The following is a 20,753-nucleotide window of genomic DNA, read 5'->3' on the forward strand; positions in this document are numbered from 1 at the left end:
TTTTTGAAACACTCAATTCTTTATAAATAAGTTACGTAATATCTATTATATACTTTCTCAATCTATTTTAACTCAAAGAATCAAATAATTAATGAGTTCACCACTCATTTGAAATGATAACAGATGTATCATCACACTATATACTAATTGTATTAAAGACACAATACATATTCTTTATATTATTGCATTTTCATGCATCTATAGCACAAGTCACATACCATATATTTTACTAGCCGCTTTGTTAGGTGATGAGTTCAACTTCTAAATTATAATTAGTTTATTTAATACTCTTTCTGTTTTAAGTTCACTATTACGAGTCAAATCAATTTTTTAAATTTTTAAAATTTTTTTTTATGTTTAATAATATTTTTAATGTAGTTTATGGATATATAAATTTAATATATTAATACTAAACTAAATATTACAAAAATTAAATTATAAATAACTTGGCTCAAATCTCATTAATCGAATTATACATATAAAATGAGTTGAAAAAGGTAAGTCATAAGTGATACTAATTACTTGTGTGAATTTGTAACTTTAATTAAAGAAAGATGTATCGAATTATGAATAACTTCACGTTATTTAAAAGGTACTTAAAATTTGAGATCGTCTCACATATCATTGTTTGTGAGACGGGTCGGGTTGTATACAATTGAGTGTGTAAGTATCACAATTTTAGTTATAAGTATAACAATATTTATCATCAGTAACAATTAATTTTATCCTAAATAGTATCATAATTTCACATATAAATATTATAATATATATATTAAGTAACATAATGATTTATTTTTAATTTAAATTGGTATTAAATTTTCTACAATAGGTATTGATAGATACCCTAAATCGCGTACTCGTTCTAGTAAGAATAGAATGGCAGTCAAGTCCGAGCAAAGTATAACACTTGACAAATTCAAGGAGATGGGATGCGTCCACTGTCCCCGCTTGCCACGCGAAGCACCCAGGAGACAAGACCAGCGGATGAGCGCGTACTCGAACGGATGTTGGTTGGCTCAGGTTAAGCGACCAGACTCTGCAGCCTGCGCGTCCCCGACTGGGTGCACTCAACGGGCTCGGATGGGCGACCAGCCTCGGTAGTCGGCGTGTCACCGACCAGGTCCCTTCTCGGGCTTGGGACGGGCGACCAGGCTCAGTAATCGGCGTGTCCTCGCCCGGGTTCCATATGAGGACTTGGATGGGTGACCAGACTCAGCGGTCGGTGCGTCCTTGCCTAAGTACCATAGCCTCACTAGCCGGGTTACCTCATCAGGCGGCCGGTGCGTCCCCGACCGAGTGCGTGTCCAAAGACGATGAACATCTGATTTTACGGAGATTCCTTTCCTTATTTGGCCAGCAGCTTCCTTCCTCGGTTTAAGCATTTATTACCGTGATTACAGCGGATCTGCTGGCAGATTCCACTCCATCTTTACCCTACTTTCCTTGTAGGAAGCTTACTTCTTTTGTATAAATACCCCAACAGGGTCACCATGTAACATGGCGTTTGGTTGGAGGGAATTTAAATTCTATTCCCACTTAATTCCCACCTAATTACAAAGGCCACTAACAGGGCGTTTGGTTGGAGGGATTTTAAATTCCCTTCCCACTTAATTCCCACATAATTTCAAAGGCCATTAAATTCCGTAGTTTGGTTGGAGGGAGTTGCAATTCCATGGAATTGCAATTCCCCCATTTTCATGGAATTAAAATCCCATGTCCCCCCCCCCCCCCCCCCCCCCTGTGATTTTAATTCCGGGAAAGAAAAGATAGTGATGAGTCAAAATTACCCATTCCTTTTTTAACCTAAAATTAATGTCTAACAATAATAATGGACATTTTTGACTTTATATTACTTATTCCCTTTCAATTCCCATGTATACCAAACATTGGAATTGAAATTCTCAGTAATTCTATTCCTGTCAACCAAACACTGGAATTTAAATTCCTACTTTATTCCCAGTAATTCAACTCCCATGGAATTACAATTCTTTTCCCACATAATTCCCCTCCTCCAACCAAACGCCCTGTAAATTCTTTAGTTTGGTTGGAAGGAATTGCAATTCCCTCATTTTCATGGAATTAAAATCCCATGTCCCCCGTGATATTTTAATTCCATAGATTTTAGGAAGAAAAAAAGATAATCATGAGACAAAATTACCCCTCCATTTTTTAACTTAAAATTGATTCCTACACCAGCATTTTGAATTTTATACTACTTATTCTCTTTCAATTCACATGTATACCAAACATTGAAATTGAAATTCCCAATAATTATATTCCTGTAAACCAAACACTGGAATTTAAATTCTCACTTTATCCCCAGTAATTCATCTCCCATGGAATTGCAATTTGTTTCCCACATAATTCCCTCCCTATAACCAAACGCCCCAAAGCGTCGGATTTTTGACTACTCAATAAAGAATCATGTTACGCTGCCAAACTCTTTTAGCAAGCTTTCTTTTATTTTTTCACCAAAATCCTAGTATTTTATGGTAGTATTGGCCCGCCGAACAGCTACCTCTTGGACGTAAAACCAACATGTATTACAATTTATTTCATAGGTAACATTACACATATATGTATTACAATATTTACAATAGAATTACACTTTGTAAGTATAAGAATTTCAGTTATAAATATTACAATATTTATCGTTAGTAACAATAATTTTATCAATTACAATATCTATTATAAGTAGCATTTTATTTATTTCAAATTGGTATTAAAATTTCTGTAATAAGTATTATAATTTCTATAATAAATAACAAGCAACTATCATAAATTTGACTTGTCTCACAATTTAATATCCTTGAGATGTCTCACGCAAGTGTGATTCATTTAAAACATATATGAGATATGAACAATGACATTGATCAGTTAGTTGAAAACAAATTTCTACCTAAAATAATTTCATATAAAATTTATTTTTTTTAAAAAGTCATATAAAATAAAATAAAATATTTCTCCGGGGTCCGGGTATCTCAAAAAAAGTAAATTATGCGACGAATTTTTGTGACGTTTTTTCGTGGAAAGAAGTGAGCGCACGCGGGCAAAGTACGTGCGGTAAAGCTACACCCGCCGCTGCTTTTAAATGTCTGTCTCTCTCTCTCTCTCACTCTCTCTTCTGCTAACATTTTCATGAGATTGTGAAGTAGAAGGAGACGCGGGAGGGGGCAGATTATGAGCACCACGAAGAAGAGAGGGGAAGTGAGGATTGGAGCTTAGGATCACATATAGTTTACGTTAGAGATGAGTCGTCTGGCGCCATTGGCTGAAGTTCCGAATGGCGAAGAAATGGAGGAATTGTCCAACAACTGTTCGAAGAAATCCCAGACATGGAGAAACTGGCTCAGAACCCACTTGTCGTCTCTGCTCTTTATCCACAAGAAATCTGACCACAGAATCCTTCTCAGTGTTCTTGGCTGCCCTCTCTTCCCTGTTTCTTTCCATCCCAAACTTCCTATTTCTCAAGTAAGCCCTCTCTCTCTCTCTCTCTCTCTCGTTCTTGATCACTGCCATTATTCATATAATCATATGCCTTTGGTTCTGTTTATGCTTTGTTCAAAACCCAATTAATCACACTCTAATTATCCCATTTTATGTTTGATGCTTAGTTTAGTTAAACATTCGTTTAAGATTTAATACTTCTATGGAGTATTAATGTTAGGTTTTGGGGTAACCTAGCTAATTTATTCGAACAGTTAGCTTGGTAATTAAGATTTTAAATTAGAATTTATCTTTCTTAGTTTGAACCGATCAGTTTATCACTCAGATAGTGGCTGCAGTTTCCAAAAATCAAAGTAATGTTAGGTTAACTTGCTTTTTTACTCCCACCCCGGACATGGCTGAAAAAGTGTTGGGGCAACAACTTTAAAAAAATTCTTGCATCCATTTTTAGCTGGGGATGTTAAATGGGGGTGAAAACATCATTTTCCACAGAGAATTGTTATCAGAGGAAACGACAAATTAGAGCAAGATCAGAAGTTTCGATATTTGTGGTCCGCGGATAGGAATTCTGCATAAATTTTATGCCTGTATACACACTACACGTGTTTAATTCTTCCTTGCTTGTTTTATATGTCTGGTAATATAATTTGCTGTCACATCTATAAGATTAATGGCCACACTTGTAGCTTTTAGTAAAGTTGTGATTTTTATCATTTTTTTAGTTGTGTGCTTTAATGGCATGCTTTCTTCAAGAGGGGTAACCCAACTCTACCTACCAGTGGTTGCAGACTTGTAGACATCAATGTTTGGTAGTTTCTGAGTGTTTTATCTTCTACTAAAATTATACCACAACCCATTCCTCTTTGTCCTACTCAGTGGTTGCTTTCTTTAATTTATTGAACCACTACAAATCCTTCATTGATATGCGGTAAAGACTTTGAAGTTTCAATGGTAAAGTTCCATAAGCCAACATTTTTGCAGGCACTGTCTGGAAAACAATATTAATCTGTACCATTTTAATAATCCCATGTAGTGTGTTTGGTTGTCTTTAATAATATTAATTCAGGATTATGAGTATGGGGTAAGAAGAGTGAAATAATTATCCCATATCTGGGTTAGATTCAGTCTAGCGATGTTTGTGGAGGTTGCACATGCACATGTTTGTACTTCTCGGTTAATATTCTAGCGTTAGGTTCTCATCTGGACAGACATTTACACTATACTGGAGGGTATGGTGTAGAATAGTTACTGTAAGAAAAAGCATATGAACAAACTTTTGCTGTATTTAATGAAGGGATCTTAATTAGTAAGTACTTTTGCTGTCCAATTTAATTGTTCATGTTGACTTTTTAGTACCATCATTAAAACTTGTCTACTTTCTTAGTACTTAATCTTAAATAGGTACCACAAATGGTTCTACTTTTTACTGTTACCCTTATAATGAAGATAAAAAAAGTTAAAGAGTTACTCAAGGCAAAAGCCCTTTCTCTGTGATCCTAAATTATGTATCTAAGGTAAATGACAATGTTGAAAAATTTGCTAGGCGCCTGGGGACCGCCTAGAGCGCCTAGGCGGGCGCCTAGAACGCCTAGGCAGGCATCTAGGGCGCCTAGGAGGCCGGCCGCCTAGCGCCTAGGCGCGATTTTTGCAACACTGGTAAATGATATAATTGATTTGGAAGAGATTAATGATTAAACTCTTCACAATCCAGGTCTCGTCATCAGCAGAATACATAATACAACACTTCATGGCAGCGACTGGCTGCCGGAAGCTGGAAGGGATGGTAAAGAACATGTATGCTACTGGAAAAGTTGCAATGGCAGTGGTGGATGAGCTTGGCTCGACTGGTTCGCCTGTTGGATCTGGCAGTAGTGTTTCACAAAAGGGTTGTTTTGTTATGTGGCAAATGGTTCCGGGCAAGTGGCAAATTGAACTTGTTGTGGGCGGTCACAAGATTATAGCGGGCAGTGATGGCAATGTGGCTTGGCGTCACACGCCTTGGCTAGGTTCTCATGCAGCTAAAGGCGGCGTTCGTCCTCTCAGACGTGCTCTCCAGGCAAGTAACTGCCATTATTATTTCCTTTCAAGTTCTTAATTAGCTCACAGAACTTGTGCTAAAAATGTTTTATAAAATCATAGCAGTAAATTCTAAAATAATACTCCCTCCACTAGTGGCAGACATGGAAGGCCAGTATGGATCTTGTTTTTCATTAGCTTTTGCATGTTCTTCCCTTGTGTGGTCTAGTTTCTGAGTCCACTTCCACAAATAATGGCATTTGCTAGAATTGGTGGGGCATGTGACCACCTTCTCACCTCATTTCCCATATGCCTCCACAGAATATATACATATATATCATCTGAAAAGATAAAAGGGAGTCAGAAAGTTAAAGGAACTAAATACTAAAATGTAAGAAATAATCTTTTGAATGAAAGTGGTAAAGTGGTAAGTTAGATGAACTAGGTGAAAAGTACGTGTAATGGTGCTTGACAGGCATTTAGCGATCTTATGGCTGGTGCCAAAGGGGCCAAGTATCAATGATGTGATTTGTGCAACAGGTACAACCTAAGTAGCATTGAATACCCTCCTTAACATGAATAAAGTCCTGACAAATAATAGAGTTGGCTATTTACACGTATAAAGTGTCCAGATCTGGGATGTACTGTTCCATAATGTATTGACTTACAAAGTCTTTTGGTCACTGTCTCCCAAAGATGTATCATGTTCTGACAACAGATAGAGAGTTGGCTATTTACACACATGAAGAGACTAGATCTGGGATTTTTCACCATAATGCATCGACTCAGTAAGCCTTTTGGTCATATGGTCAGTACCCTTTGGCTGGCATAATTTTTATTTCAAGAAATGAGTCCAATTCTTTGTTCACAGTGTTTGTTGGTATCTTTCTTTTAAGTTTATCGAGTTCCTTCATATCACTTTGCTGACTATTTCTTTGTTTAACCTTAAATTCACCAACCAGGGGCTTGATCCTCTGGCGATATCAGCTGTGTTCTCGGGAGCAGAGTACATCGGGGAAAAGCATATCCTGGGAGTTGATTGCTTCGTCTTGAAATTATCTGCGACTCACAAAGACCTGGCTGACCGCAGTGATAGCACAGCGGAGATGATAAAGCACATTGTGTTCGGTTACTTCAGCCAAAGAAGCGGCCTGCTCATTTACCTCGAGGATTCATATCTGACCAGAATTCAGTCCCCCGGTTCCTTTGCAACATACTGGGAAACCACAATGTGCACAAGGATAGAGGATTATCGGCCCGTAGAGGGAGTGATGATAGCTCATTCTGGCTACTCGAGTGTAATAATCACAACGTTTGGAGACAATCTAAAGGCTGGGCCTGCCACCACGCGAATGCAAGAAACATATACCATAGACGATCTCGCGTTTAATGTCCCCGGCCTTTCCATCGACTCCTTCATACCTCCTGAAGAATTGCAGAAAGACTGTTCAGAGGAAAATCTTGATTGCAGATATCCATTGCAGCAATAGCAAAGGACCATTATATTGCTGTGTAGTTGAATGGTGTTTTTTAGTGATCACCACTGAGGCACTAACTTGAAGACTTGAAGTCCTAGACCATAAAAGATGACCAATTCTGTATATATAGACTATAGGCTTGCATTAAACTGTTTGAAATATTGTCTTCATATGCCATGCATGTTAAACTATTACTACGCTAAGTGTACCCTTTGTTGTATAATGAAGATTTTCAAACACTGTTGAAAAACTAACTCTGAAGATTTTCTGCAGTTTCAGTATGTACTGAGTTCTCTGAGGTCTTCTCAGGTCACTATTTACAGTGATGATCATTATACCATGGATCATAGTGTATATTGCAATGTAGAATATACAAGTTTGTTTTCCGTAATCTGCAAATTCATTTTGTACTATACTACACGTTAATTTTTAATAAATTCATTATATTTTTATATAAGTTTATTTTTAGTATAATGCAAGATCTCTTTTATGGTCTAGACTAGAAACCTAAAACATGTTTTTCAAAAAATGATTTTAAGAAAGTGTCTCATTTTCTGAAAAATAAATTAATTTTTAATGTTCGGTTCAAGTTCATAAAACTATCTTTTTTTTTATTTGAGTGAAAGTTAGGAAATTGGATTTTTTTCTGTATTCATTTTCTTGAAAATGAATACATTATTTGTTGTTGTTATTGTTATAATAATAATAATAATAATAATAATAATAATAATAATTGGTTGTGGTTGTGTGGTGGTGGTGAGGGTAGTGATGGTGCTAATAATAATTCGAAAACTAATTTGAAAATATATGAGAAAGAACATAAATACGTGAAAATAAAGAATTCGAAAATGTCTTCTGACTAAAAATCTAATTGGGTCTTTTTTCCGTTGATCAGAATGAATATTTTTCTTGAATATCCAAAGTTCCAAACACAGAAAAAATTAAAAAAAAAAAAAAAAAAAAAAAAAAAAAAAAAAAAAAAAAAAACTTCTGAAAGTCATTTTCTGAGTTTCCAAATGGACCCTTATTGTACTACTATAAAATAAGCATGTAGTATACTAAAAATAAACTTGTATTAGTGATTCACAATATAATTTGTTAATAGTTATACCGTGGACAAGATTAGGTACCTGGTACTATTAAATATTATATAATTTTTTTTTTTTTGAGGAAAATATATTAGGGGTTCGGCCGCCTAGACCGCCTAGGCGCCTGGCCGTGGAGGAGGACGATTTCAGCGTTCTTTGACACGGTTGAGCGTTGTCTAGCGCCTAAGTACCGATTAATCGGCGTCTAGGTGTGATTTTTACAACACTATTTGCAGGTACATAATTTGAACTGAGCTCTGGGCTAACTCCATGATACAAAGTGTATGGTGGATAGTATAATTTGCCTTATAATGATTAGGTAATTTGCATTTGGGCCAAAATAATCAATTTAATTGAATTAAGTTTTTGAAAGGAAAAAACCACACATATTCATTAAGCAATATCCAAATCGTTTGTACAAATAGTAGAAAAAAAATATCAAGGACTATAATGAAACAACTCTACTAAACCCACATCCTCATTGTAAAGTCTGATGAACAAAGACATGAGCTGACACGTTTACACTTCGTCGCACAAAAACCAACCAATTGATTAACTTTTTGAGCTCATTAGCATAATCAATTACGGAGTAAATCAATTGGGCTAAATCAATCCATCCATTTTATAATAAATGACTCAGATTAATTTGATAAAGTCCCTTGCCGGGACGGAGCAACATGGGCAGTGCAGGGGCCTTCCCCCGCGATAGTTATATCATGTATCCAGATTTACCTTGTAAAGTGAACTCAGATCAAATACAAAATTTATATATTGAATGTTCACAATTTACATACATGTTCAGAATATGAATTATGAACATTCAATATGTAAATTGTGAATATTTAATATATAAAAATTGTGAATATTCAATATAAATTATGTATCTCTGAACCTAGGGATGTCAACTGTACCCACACCCGACGGGAACTCGATTTTCCGTCCCTATGGGGACGGGGATGAGGACAGAAATACGGGATCGGGGATAGAGATGAGGGCAATTTTAAATTTTCCGCCGGGGACAGGGGCAAGGATGAGAGTAGTCCCCGATATATATATATATATATATATATATATATATATATATATATATATATATATATCCACACAACACACATATGTATTACTTTAATTTGTATACAATATATATAATTTTAGAAGCATTCTTGTCATTGTATGTCATGCTTATGAAATGCATATTTAAATAACATGTTTAATTGTAAAATATTTAATACTACTTTAAGTTGGAGATGAATATATATATATGCGTTATTTATTTAAATGCTTTTTAATGTTTAATTTTTAATTTTTTTTATAACTTATTAACGGGGTGGGGATTCCCCATCCCAAAATAATCCCCGTGGAATGGGGATGGGGGATTTTTCCCTTCCCCGACGAAAATGGAAACGGGGACGAGGAATGTGAAGAAAATCGAGGGCGGGGATGGAGGTATGTCCCCTGCCCCCATCTCGCTCCGTTAACATCCCTATTTGGACCCTGGTCCAGGTCTACAGAATAATTTGCCTTCCCCCGTCCTTTTTTCTTTTTTTTTTTTTTAAAAAAAAAAAAAACATATTATAATGCTACCTAGGAAAGTCGGAAGTGTAGGAAGTCTTGGCTCCCCTCTTTTTTTTTTTTTTTTTTTTTTTTTTTTTAATATTATACTCCGTAATATTCTTTTGTGGTCCCTCATCAAAATGTTTTGACCCCCATCAATCAAGCTTTTTGAGTACATTTTATACATTGGCTTTCAATCTCAGACCAGACAAATAGACTACAATTCACATCTTCTTCTTCTTCAAGCTACAAGTCTACAGGTAACCCCCCCCTCCCCTTTTAAAACTTTGAATCTTTCGAATTTTGATGAATTATATTGCGGAGTTCACGGAATTTGATCAAGATATAAATTTTAGTAAATTTATAATATATTTTTTTGAAAGCTATTGACTCTATTACATTGTAGTATCTGTTCATATACTTTCTCAACTTATTGAAACACAAAAAACCAATAACGCCTCCACTGAGGCTCAAACTCATAATCTTCCAAATGAAAATCCAACCCGAATACCATTAGACCACATAGTCCTGATAAATTTATAATATATTGATTATGTTGAAATATGTTAAATGGATATTAACGTATTTGATTTAGTAAACTTCAATCGTCGTTGGCCCCCGCACCTCCCCATTTTGGTTGGCAAATTATTCTGTGGACCTGCGTTCAGAGATACACAATTTACATACTAAATGTTCACAATTTACCTTTTAAAAATTTACAATTTATGATGACCATCTATTGTATTCACAAATTTTTAAAAATACACAATTTAGGACCAGGGTCCACCTTGCAAGGTGAACCCTGGTCCATGATATAACAATTGTGAATGAGAATGGGAATAAGATTTTCCAAATCTGCATTTAGTAAATTTGGGTGTGTTTGGTTCGCACATAAGAATTGGAATCGGAATGATAATTAAATACTTGGTAATGGTAATGAATTTTGGTGAAAGTATTTTGCATGTTTGGTAGTAGGGTGGAATCGAAATGATTATCAATATTGTTGTTTGGTCATGTATGATCCTATAATGGGAATAAGTGTTTTAAAAAATACAATAACAAAAAATCAAGACAATTTATTCTAATATAAAGACGTCCAAAACACCAATATGAACAAAAAAAAATGGAGTAAAAACAAAATTTTAAAAGCACTAATGCAAAATTAAAAATAAAATTACCAATTAGGAGAGAAATAATGGAATGGAATCATTATTTTATTAGGGAATTAGTTTTCAAATTAAGAAGGTAATCAAATTTTATAGTAATGTTCTAAAATTCTATCAACCAAATAATAAATTCTCATCTCTGATAGCTAAATCTATAAATCAAACACACTCTCCACTCCGAAAAATCCAAATTTATTCTCATATGCTCCACACAGCCCCTAGTTAACAGTTAAAACATCACTATAATTAATACGGAGTAAACAAAATTGACTCATATTCTAGCATACATCTAACTTTTCCACAACCACTTATTTGAAAAGTGAAAACTGAATTAGACGGAAAACATTCGAATTGACATTCCAACAACTTTCCAAGCTCTCATTTCAAAGTCCAATGATTATTTTGAAACACCACGAACATAGTAGATGTCCCAAATACATCTACATTTGCAAAAAGTCTACATTAGTGGCTTAAGATTGAATCCCCAAAGGCCCAGTCCGGTATAACTATTTTCTCCTAAACTATTAAATCTCCTATTTCAAGTGATTCTTATATTTTAATTTAAGAGTTAATTCCAGCAATGGTCCTCCAACTATAGTGATTTTCCAAAATTAGTCCCTGACTTTTAATTTGGACACTTTAGGTCCCTTGACTTTCAATTTCTTTTCAATTGAGGTCCTTTCGTCAGAATACGGTTAATTGAATTTTAAATGAAGGGGTAAACTCATCATTTCACTTGCCTATGTATTATTCTTAGTATTTCTCCATTGTATACGCGATATATATGAAGATAATCTTAGTCGAAACCCTAAAATGTTCCTCGTCGTTCCCCATTTGCTGACTACTCGTGTGTGCGTTCCTCTATTATTGAGATGTTTACAAGGTATAACAACGAAATATGAAGGGAGAAATACGAAGAATAATACATAGGCAGGTGAAAGGACGAATTTACCCCTTCATTTAAAGTCTAATGAACCGTATTCTAACGAAAGGACCTCAATTGGAAAGAAATTGAAAGTCAAGGGACCTAAAGTGTCCAAATTAAAAGTCGGAGACTAATTTTGGAAAATCACTATAGTCGGAGGACCATTGCTGGAATTAACTCTTTAATTTAACATAGCATTTGGAAGAATGTAAATTATGGTAACTCAATTGTTCAGTAGACATGATCAAATGTCAGTGTGTACAAGAGGTCTGTTCACTTTGAAAATAATTCCCACACTGTTGAGGTTTGAACTTTGGTCTCTTCTCCCAAATATTACCTACTAAATCAATGAGCTAAGCTCGTGTGAACAAGTCCGGTATAACTTTGTACTATGTGGATTTCATGACAATACTTAGAGCATCTACAACAGTGCACTTTTGGTAGTTTTTGAAAGAGTAACAAATGAATGGGTTGATTTTTAACAAATGGGATAAATGATTTTTTGAGGGGTTTTTCTCTTGTGAAGATAGGTTTATTGTGAGCCTAGAGGAGAGAGAAAAGAAGGCAAAATTAATGCACAAGAATCGTATGTGCAGCACATCTCGCACCCATGCACGTGCCCGACTGGGCGCATTAATTTTTTGTTTTTACTTTTTTTTTTTTTTTTTTTTTTTTTTTTTGCTTTTTTTTTTCTCTCCACTCTGATATTCTTTCTCTTTTCTTGTTGTCATGACAAAAACCCAATTATTATTTCATGGACCATGGTCGATACATTTGCGTGAATCATAAATAAAAAATACATTATTTATATACATACATAAAATATTTGAAATTATATAATATTTTATATATTATCAAATAATGTAAATTTAGTATACAAATAATATACTTTTAATATATTAAAAATATATATTATATTCACGGTGGACACAATAATTTGCCATAAACCATCACCAAAAATTTTCTACTATTGGGTTGCTCTTATAGTGATTAGTGAGTCCACTTCAATTCATTCGGAAAATTAAGATGGTGGACGACTTGACCGTACCGGCATTAGCGCAATATCTGTTACGGAGTTTACCATAACTGTCTGCATCAAGTCAACACCGATCTGCTGACTGCGTCAATGCATAATTTCCTCTCTATGCAATTTTACCTAAGTCTATCATCAAATTAATTACTCCGTATTAAATACTTTATTTTATTAATAGCAGAAATAGTATAATAATATTATAAAAGTTAAATATTACTAATAATAATAATAATAATAATAATAATAATAATAATAATAATAATAATAATAATAATAAAAGGTTGTGTTGGTGGTGGTGATAGTAATGATAGTTATTGTTTTTTTTTTTTTTTTAATTGCAGTTATTATCTGAACAAGTATGAATATGAAGACGGATCACTAGAAAAACATATTTGGAATAATATTATATTATACACCCACACGACCCACACTGTATGTTGTTAACAATTATATACAAACATATTAACAAATTAATAATGTGGTGTAGTATATATGTAGTTAGAATTTTTGTCCTTTACATGCATTAACAATCCAAGCTCTGTTATTGACAAAAAAAAAAAAAAAAAAAAAAAAAAAAAAAAAAAAAAACTTTTTGGCTGTTAGAGGTTAACAATAACAAGAAACAATGATAATGGCAGAAAAGAAAGAATATAAATTTTATGTGGTTGACAACGTGCCTATGTCTACGGGGAGTGAAACTATTCTTATTGTGATTGTGTTGATACGACACGTTGACACATAGGGATACAACCAATGTATTTATATGCATCTAACCTCTGTATAATGTGTCTAACTAACCCAAACTGCTACACTCCTATTCCTTATAAGACTGACTCATATTCCTACTCTCTATATGAGACAAACTTAAGCGAATATGCCCTTTAGGAAAAATGACAACTCAGCAAATCTCCACCTTGGCGAATATGCCATTTATGAGAAAATACTTATCTCACATATACACATGGGTTGAAAGAACCATGCTCATTCCAATTGGCCAGCCACATGCACCACACAACATCAAATGTTTTTCAGTGCATGTTCACGAACTGCTTCGTCTCGAGCCATTCGCCTTCAATTGTCGACTTGCCATATCAGTCGCGACTCATGTTCATCCCAACTAGCCAACCACATGCACCATTGCATGCACTATCTAGCGTTCCACTAGTGCACGCTCACAAACTACTTCATCCCAACTCGTTCGCCTTCAGTCGTCGACCTATCATATCAGTCGCTACTCATGCTAGGTCCTCACCATGCCCAGTACCCGTTTTGCCCATCCCTACAGCACCCCTCAGTCGACTTTCACATTCGACTCATACCATACTAGCTCATACCGAGTCCATATCAGCCTATACCAGGTGAACAACCCTTCTTGGTATCCACGCTGCCAACACTACAGCGCCCCTCCCCACCTTCTCATCTAGCATCTAGAAACACCCAACAAGTCCAAACAATGTTTGATCTTGTCAATATTAACAGCTAGAACATCACCTTCATGAGTCATTAGTATGTACCACGTTCGCTGCCTCTTGTTGTTTTTTCAACTTTGGACATTATCTTTTCATGTGCCCAATCTCTTTGCACGTGTAGCACCGACTTTTCTTGCTATTTCTAGACTTAGACCTAGAGTTTCTCTTTCCAGAATTATCTCTCTCTTGCTTCCTTCTACGATCATGACTCTCCTTAGCATACAAACTTTCACAAACAGATCCCTCCACTACACACTGCTGGAAATTATGGAATTTCCGACCACCTGAAAGTGATCTTAAATCAAGTCAAAAGTAAAAAGTGGTGGGAAATAGCAACAAAGGTTTTTCCGGATACCAAAAGTGGTCGGAACAAGGCTTTCGACTTGATTTAAGATCACTTTCAGGTGGTCGGAAAGAGCAAATTACACTTTTGGTCCTGTGACTATTGGGTGTGTGTTAATTTGAGTACGTGACTTTTAAAACTAACAATTTAGTCCTTTAACTATCATTTTTTTAGCAGATTTGATCCTCCAGACCAAATTGCCGGTGGAATTTGGCCGGAAAGACATTCGAATTTTTAAATCAAATATTAGTGGGGGTAATTCGGTCTTTTTAATTGTAAAAAAAATAGCGTTTGATTTAAAAATTCGAACGTCTTTCCGGCCAAATTCCACCGGCAATTTGGTCTGGAGGACCAAATCTGCTAAAAAAATGATAGTTAAAGGACTAAATTGTTAGTTTTAAAAGTCACGTACTCAAATTAACACACACCCAATAGTCACAGGACCAAAAGTGTAATTTGCTCTGGTCGGAAATTCCATAATTTCCAGCAGTGACATTCTGCATACGCTTATTATGAGCCTTCAGGGCTGCATAGATCTCACTGTATTTAATCGTGTCATTCCCGTATATAAGAGTAGTCACCAGATGTTCAAAAGAAAGAGGCAATGAACATAGCAAGATCATTGCCCTGTCTTCATCTCCAATCTTGACATCAAGCCTGGCTAGATCTGAGATATCTGATCTGGTTGAAGACATTAATATGATGCACCAAGTTTGAACTCTCTGGCATCTTAAGCCCATAAAGCCATTGCGTTAGATACAGAAATTTTTCCCGAGTTTCTAATTTATCCCAAATTTCTTTTGGGATTTCCAGGGCCATAACGTGATACACAATTATCATCGAGCCATAACTAAATGGTTCGATCCTTCAACTCATCGCAATCAACTGGCTTTTTAGTCTTCAAGGTTTTCAGAAGGCCCTATTGTGCTAACAAACTTTTTACCCTAGACTACCATAACCCAAAATTCTCTGTACCATAATGCCTCAAATTTTGCACTTGAAACAGGGCCAACAAACTTTTTACCCTAGACTGCCATAAATCAAAAGTCTCTGTACCATAATGCCTCGAATTTTGTACTAGAACTGACCATCTCAACAATGCTCTGATATCAATTTGTTGAGATTAACAAGAATAAGAAACAATAATAATGACGGAAAAGGAAAGTAGGCATGATTTACATGGTTTGACAATGTGCCTACGTGCACGGGAGTGATGATTGTGGTGGTAACACTTAGGAATACAACCAATTAATGTATTTATCTCTAATCTCTGTACAATGAATCTAACCCAAATCGCTTATCTCATATTCCTTATATAAGTTAGACTTATATTCATAATCGAGTTAATTACCGAAATGGTCCCTTGACTATAGCGAAATTACCAATTTGGTCCTTGACTATTTTTTAAAACCAATTAAGTCCCTCAACTTTAAAAATCTTAACCAATTTGATCATCCATTTGTTTGACCGTTAGTCAACCGTTAACTTGGGACTAAATTGGTAATTTTGCTATAGTCAAGGGACCATTTTGGTAATTAACTTTAGGGGTGAGAAATTCGGTTTAGTTTTCTCGAACTGAACCGTACCAAACCGAACCGAACTAATTTGGTTCAGTAATATACCGAACAACCGAACGGTATTGGATTCTTGTATACCGAACATTCAATAAAAAATCGATCCGAATTATTCGGTAAAAAATTGAACTGAACTAAATACCGTTTGATTTTTTTTTTTAAATATAATAATAATAATAATAATAAAAATAATAAATAAATAAATAAATAATAAATCCAAGTCCCTTACTGCTTGCTCTGCCGTTCAGCTCACATTCTCACAGGTATCTGTCGTAAATATTTTATTTGATTTCTTTATAGTTTGTTATCAAAAGTTCTATATTATGTGTTATGGTGTTTACATAGTCCATATCCAAAGTCTAATATATAACAAAATAGCAATCCAAAGTTCAAAGGGTATTCGGTTCGGTTCGGTTTTTACAGAACAAATTCAGTTCGGTTCGAGTTTTTACCAAACTGTTCGGTATACAAGAATCTATTATCGTTCAGTTATTCGGTATATTACCGAATCTAACTAGTTTGGTACGGTCCGGTTCGAGAAAACTAAATTGAATTGTCCACCCTTAAAATTAATTACCAAAATGGTCCCTTGACTATAACAAATTATCAATTTGGTCCTAAGTTAACGGTTGACTAACGGTCAAACAAACGGAGGACCAAATTCGTTAAGATTTTTAAAGTTAAGGACTTAATTGGTCAAAAAAAATAGTCAAGGACCAAATTGGTAATTTTGTTATAGTCAAGAGACCGTTTCAGTAATTAGCTCTTCATAATCCTATATGAGACAAGCTCAACATTAGCTCTTATATACTTGTGTACACAATTTATTTTTTTTTTTGACGATAATGTGACTTCATAATTAACTTTTATTTTTATTAATTATTCATAAGTCCACACAAATTATTCAAAATAAGCAATTAATCAGCCTAAGCAAAATTTAAGTTGCATTTATTTTAATTCTCTAAATTTTTATTTTATTTTATTTTTAAATTACAAAAAAAAATGTTGAAATAAACATATTATTACATTTTTTTAATTTTTCTTTTCCAATCCTTCACTTCTCCAGGAAAAAAAAGTATAAATGGACAATTGACGTAGTCCCACTAAATTATATCACGTGGCAAGGCATGCAGAAATATAAAAATGGCTGAGGAGCATAATAAAAGAAAAAAAAAAAGGAATAATATTATATATAATATGATAGAGGCACACAACCCACACCGTTTGTGGTTAAATGTTAAAATAATAAGTGAAGTCATCATATCACGCAAGAAAGTTGAAAAAATGAGAATGAAAAGTATATAAAGAAGATGAGATGAGAGAGAGAGAAGCGGCATCTAAGCCGTTAGGAAGAATTGTGTGAAGGAGGGTGGCAAAAAGAGAGCCTTTAGCCATTTCTCCTAACTTTCATCTCCCTCACTCTCCCTTAAAACCTCAACCAAACACTCTTGCTTCTTCAACTCGTCTCACTCTTTATCCCCCTCTTAAATCTAACCAAAACTCTCCTGTTTTGATTGATAGATTCAAGTTTGTTAACTTGTTTTTTACTTTCTTTTTTCCCAAAAGAACAAAAAAAAAAAAAAAACAACAAAGAAAAGTAGTGTGCTGGTGGTTAGCTAGCTACCTCACTGCACTGCACTGCACTGTCTGTATTCCATTAGAGCTCTTAATTGGTTTCCATTTCTTCCCACAAATGGAAGCTTTTTATCTTTCTTCTCCTCCCTCCTCCTTTCTCCCCAGAACAAGAAGGCTTTGTTTCGTGGTCTCCAAGCATAGACTGTGCCTCCCACTCAGGATCAACAACATGGTTTACTGCCAGGGTGGTGGGAGTAACATTGTGACCACCGGGAGGGCGGTGGATCAGGCCAGCAAGGCGGCGGCGTTAATGGAGGCCGGGAGCTTGCTTTTGGCCCCCAATGGGAATGCCCAGGCGGCTGCTGCTTCTTCTGCTTCTGCTTCTGCTTCTGCTGCAGAGAATGTTGGGATGAAGGAATTGGTGTCTTCTTATGTAGAGAAGCATGAAGATGGTATTGGCATTGTTAGATTCCTTCGTGGGAAGTCCTTTCTCATCACTGGTGGAACTGGTTTTTTAGGAAAAGGTATTGTTTTTAGTATTATTGCAGATTCCCAGATTAGTTTTCTTGGTTTTTAATTTGCTCATAATATATATCTTCATGTTTCTCATCAGTTCTGATCGAGAAGATTCTGAGGACAGTGCCTGATGTCCACAAAATATACATCTTAATCAAGGCAGACAACAAAGAAGTTGCTATGGAGAGATTGAAAAAAGAAGTCAGTATATATATGCTAAAATATATGGCTTTTAATTTTCTTCCAATTTCTGTTTTTACTCACATCTTTTCATGTCTCTATAGATCATCAGTGCTGAGCTGTTCAAGTTTCTGAAACAAACCTATGGGAAATCTTACCAAGTCTTCATGCTCAGCAAGTTGGTTCCCGTGGTCGGGAATGTGTGTGAATCTGACCTGGGAATAGATGATCACACGGCTGAGATGATTGCCAAGGAGGTCGACATCATCGTTAACTCTGCAGCTAATACAACCTTTGATGAAAGGTTGCTTTAATTTGCATACACTTTTGTTTTGTTCTCAATCTTCTATTTCAGGGACTGAAATTTTTTGTGTGGTTTTTCAGATATGATGTTGCTCTTGATATAAACACCGGGGGGCCTAATCGCCTAATGAAATTTGCCCATCAATGCCACAAGCTTAAGCTCTTCCTCCATGTTTCAACAGGTGAGTGGTGTGTTTGTTATTCATAGCTATATATGCATGTGCTTCTGTTAATGGTTTTAAGCTTATTTGAATGAACAGCTTATGTTAATGGACAACGACAAGGAAAGATCATAGAGAAACCATTCTGCATAGGTGAAAGTATAGCGGGCGAAAGTGTGGTGAATGGGAATCAAGAAAGTTCAGTCCCTAAGCTGAATGTTGAGGATGAGATGGAGATGGTTTTGAGTGCTAAACAAGGTCTCTCAGATGGTGCGATGGCTCAGAAGATGAAAGAACTCGGTCTAGAGAGGTAATAATGCATCGAAAACTTTCATGGCATAGCCATTCTAGTTAAAATGGGAAGTACAGAGTTTTGAAAAGAATGGTTTTTTTTTTTTTTTTTTTTTTTTTTTTGCATGTTCAGAGCAAACAAATTTGGGTGGCAAGACACTTATGTCTTCACAAAGGCTATGGGGGAAATGATGATTGATAATATGAGGGGTAATATACCGGTGGTTATAGTTCGGCCTAGTGTCATTGAGAGCACACATAAAGAACCCTTCCCTGGATGGATGGAAGGAAACAGGTAATTCGAGATAAACTCGTTTTTCATCAGGCAGTTTCTTGTACGTTCGTCCTAGACTAACCTTAAACCTTAAACCTTAAACATTACTATCATGGAGGATGATGGATCCAATTATTTTGCACTATGGGAAAGGGCAACTTACAGGATTCCTTGTAGACCCCAATGGAGTACTTGATGTGGTAAGCCAGTTTAACTTCATGTCTTTTCTTTTTTTTTTTTAGTACTATTGACTCTGTTACAATGCAGTATCTGATACCTGTTGTGCTTCAGGTTCCAGCAGACATGGTTGTAAATGCAACCTTGGCGGCCATGGCAAAGCACGGGGCGGCTGGAAAACCAGGAACAAGCATTTATCACATTGCTTCGTCTGTTGTAAACCCGTTAGTCTTCGATGACTTGGCCAGATTGCTGTATGAACATTTCCAATCTAAGCCATACATTGACTCAAAGGGAAAACCAATTGATGTGCCAAGAATGAAGCTTTTCAGCTCCATGGAAGCCTTGTCTTCCCACTTATGGCGAGACGCGATTGACAAAAGTGGACTAACAGCTTTGGGAGATTCCAAGGGAAAGCTATCTACCAAGCTTGAGAATATCTGCAGAAAATCAGTGGAGCAAGCAAAGTACTTGGCCAGCATCTATGAACCCTACACTTTTTATGGTGGAAGGTATAAAGAAAGATACTTTAATGTCACACTTCCAACAGTTTTTTGTAAGATTCTGCACTTATAACAACCCTAAAACTGCAGGTTTGATAACAGCAATGCCCAGAAGTTGATGGAATGCATGTCTAAAGAAGAAAGATGGCAATTTGGGTTTGAAGTCGAGAGTATAGATTGGAAAGATTATATCTCCAATGTCCACATTCCTGGGCTTAGGAGGCATGTCATGAAAGGAAGAGGCTCATGCAGCTAAGGGCCACACATAATGCTTCTTCTGCTTGTTAATGTCTGCAGCTTATTGTAATGGAAGTATAGTAATGGTGCTCTTTTTCTTTTTTCTTTTTCTTGTGTTTTTTTTTTGGTGAGTTTTTCTTTTTTTCTTTCTTCCTTTTTCTCCAACAAGATGGGAGCAAAGAAATTGCATGTTAATCTCTGATTAAAGATGTAATATCCTTTGAATTCAAGTCTATAAGTGGTGTTTGGAGTTCCTTAGCAGTAAAGCTTGGAACTGAGAGAAGATGTATGTAGAAATATTACTGTATTTGGAACCTTTGTCAGTTGATTCATCATATCCTCCTTTATTAATGGTACATTTTATAATCTAATCTCTCATCTCATTCATCACAAATACTTCCTCACACAAAAGGCTATCTTTTACACACTCACAAAACTGCAGT

General features: G+C 35.5%; 2 protein-coding genes across 4 annotated transcripts; both read left to right on the forward strand.

Moving 5' to 3' along the window:
• The first annotated feature begins 3,032 nt into the window (after positions 1–3,032).
• On the forward strand, positions 3,033–7,281 carry LOC109150604. The gene is made up of 3 exons (XM_019298561.1): positions 3,033–3,471; positions 5,159–5,503; positions 6,426–7,281. Exons 1-3 carry the CDS (start codon positions 3,250–3,252, stop codon positions 6,951–6,953), a joined length of 1,095 nt encoding a protein of 364 aa, XP_019154106.1. The 5' UTR covers positions 3,033–3,249; the 3' UTR covers positions 6,954–7,281.
• Positions 7,282–17,430: 10,149 nt separating this feature from the next.
• LOC109150613 (fatty acyl-CoA reductase 2-like) lies at positions 17,431–20,675 on the forward strand. Of its 3 annotated transcripts, none has more exons than XM_019298584.1 (10): positions 17,431–18,015; positions 18,046–18,192; positions 18,282–18,385; positions 18,469–18,668; positions 18,749–18,849; positions 18,928–19,138; positions 19,253–19,414; positions 19,512–19,593; positions 19,685–20,082; positions 20,164–20,675. In XM_019298584.1, exons 1-10 carry the CDS (start codon positions 17,787–17,789, stop codon positions 20,327–20,329), a joined length of 1,800 nt encoding a protein of 599 aa, XP_019154129.1. In that variant the 5' UTR covers positions 17,431–17,786; the 3' UTR covers positions 20,330–20,675. The 3 variants fall into 3 exon arrangements, with proteins under 3 accessions (XP_019154129.1, XP_019154139.1, XP_019154120.1); XM_019298594.1 differs by having other exon boundaries at positions 18,055–18,192; XM_019298575.1 differs by having other exon boundaries at positions 17,431–18,192.
• The last annotated feature ends 78 nt before the right edge of the window (positions 20,676–20,753 follow it).

This window comes from Ipomoea nil, unplaced genomic scaffold (assembly GCF_001879475.1).
Source record: "Ipomoea nil cultivar Tokyo-kokei standard unplaced genomic scaffold, Asagao_1.1 scaffold0268, whole genome shotgun sequence".
Classification (NCBI taxonomy): domain Eukaryota; kingdom Viridiplantae; phylum Streptophyta; class Magnoliopsida; order Solanales; family Convolvulaceae; genus Ipomoea; species Ipomoea nil.

Bases quoted from the DNA above. Each gene is read 5' to 3' on its own strand.
- LOC109150604 (XM_019298561.1), top strand. From the start codon at position 3,250: ATGAGTCGTCTGGCGCCATTGGCTGAAGTTCCGAATGGCGAAGAAATG. The intron at 3,472-5,158 runs GTAAGCCCTCTC...TTCACAATCCAG, and splicing joins CCAAACTTCCTATTTCTCAA to GTCTCGTCATCAGCAGAATA. The intron at 5,504-6,425 runs GCAAGTAACTGC...TTCACCAACCAG, and splicing joins CTCTCAGACGTGCTCTCCAG to GGGCTTGATCCTCTGGCGAT.
- LOC109150613 (XM_019298575.1), top strand. From the start codon at position 17,787: ATGGAAGCTTTTTATCTTTCTTCTCCTCCCTCCTCCTTTCTCCCCAGA. The intron at 19,594-19,684 runs GTAAGCCAGTTT...GTTGTGCTTCAG, and splicing joins CCAATGGAGTACTTGATGTG to GTTCCAGCAGACATGGTTGT. The intron at 20,083-20,163 runs GTATAAAGAAAG...CTAAAACTGCAG, and splicing joins TACACTTTTTATGGTGGAAG to GTTTGATAACAGCAATGCCC.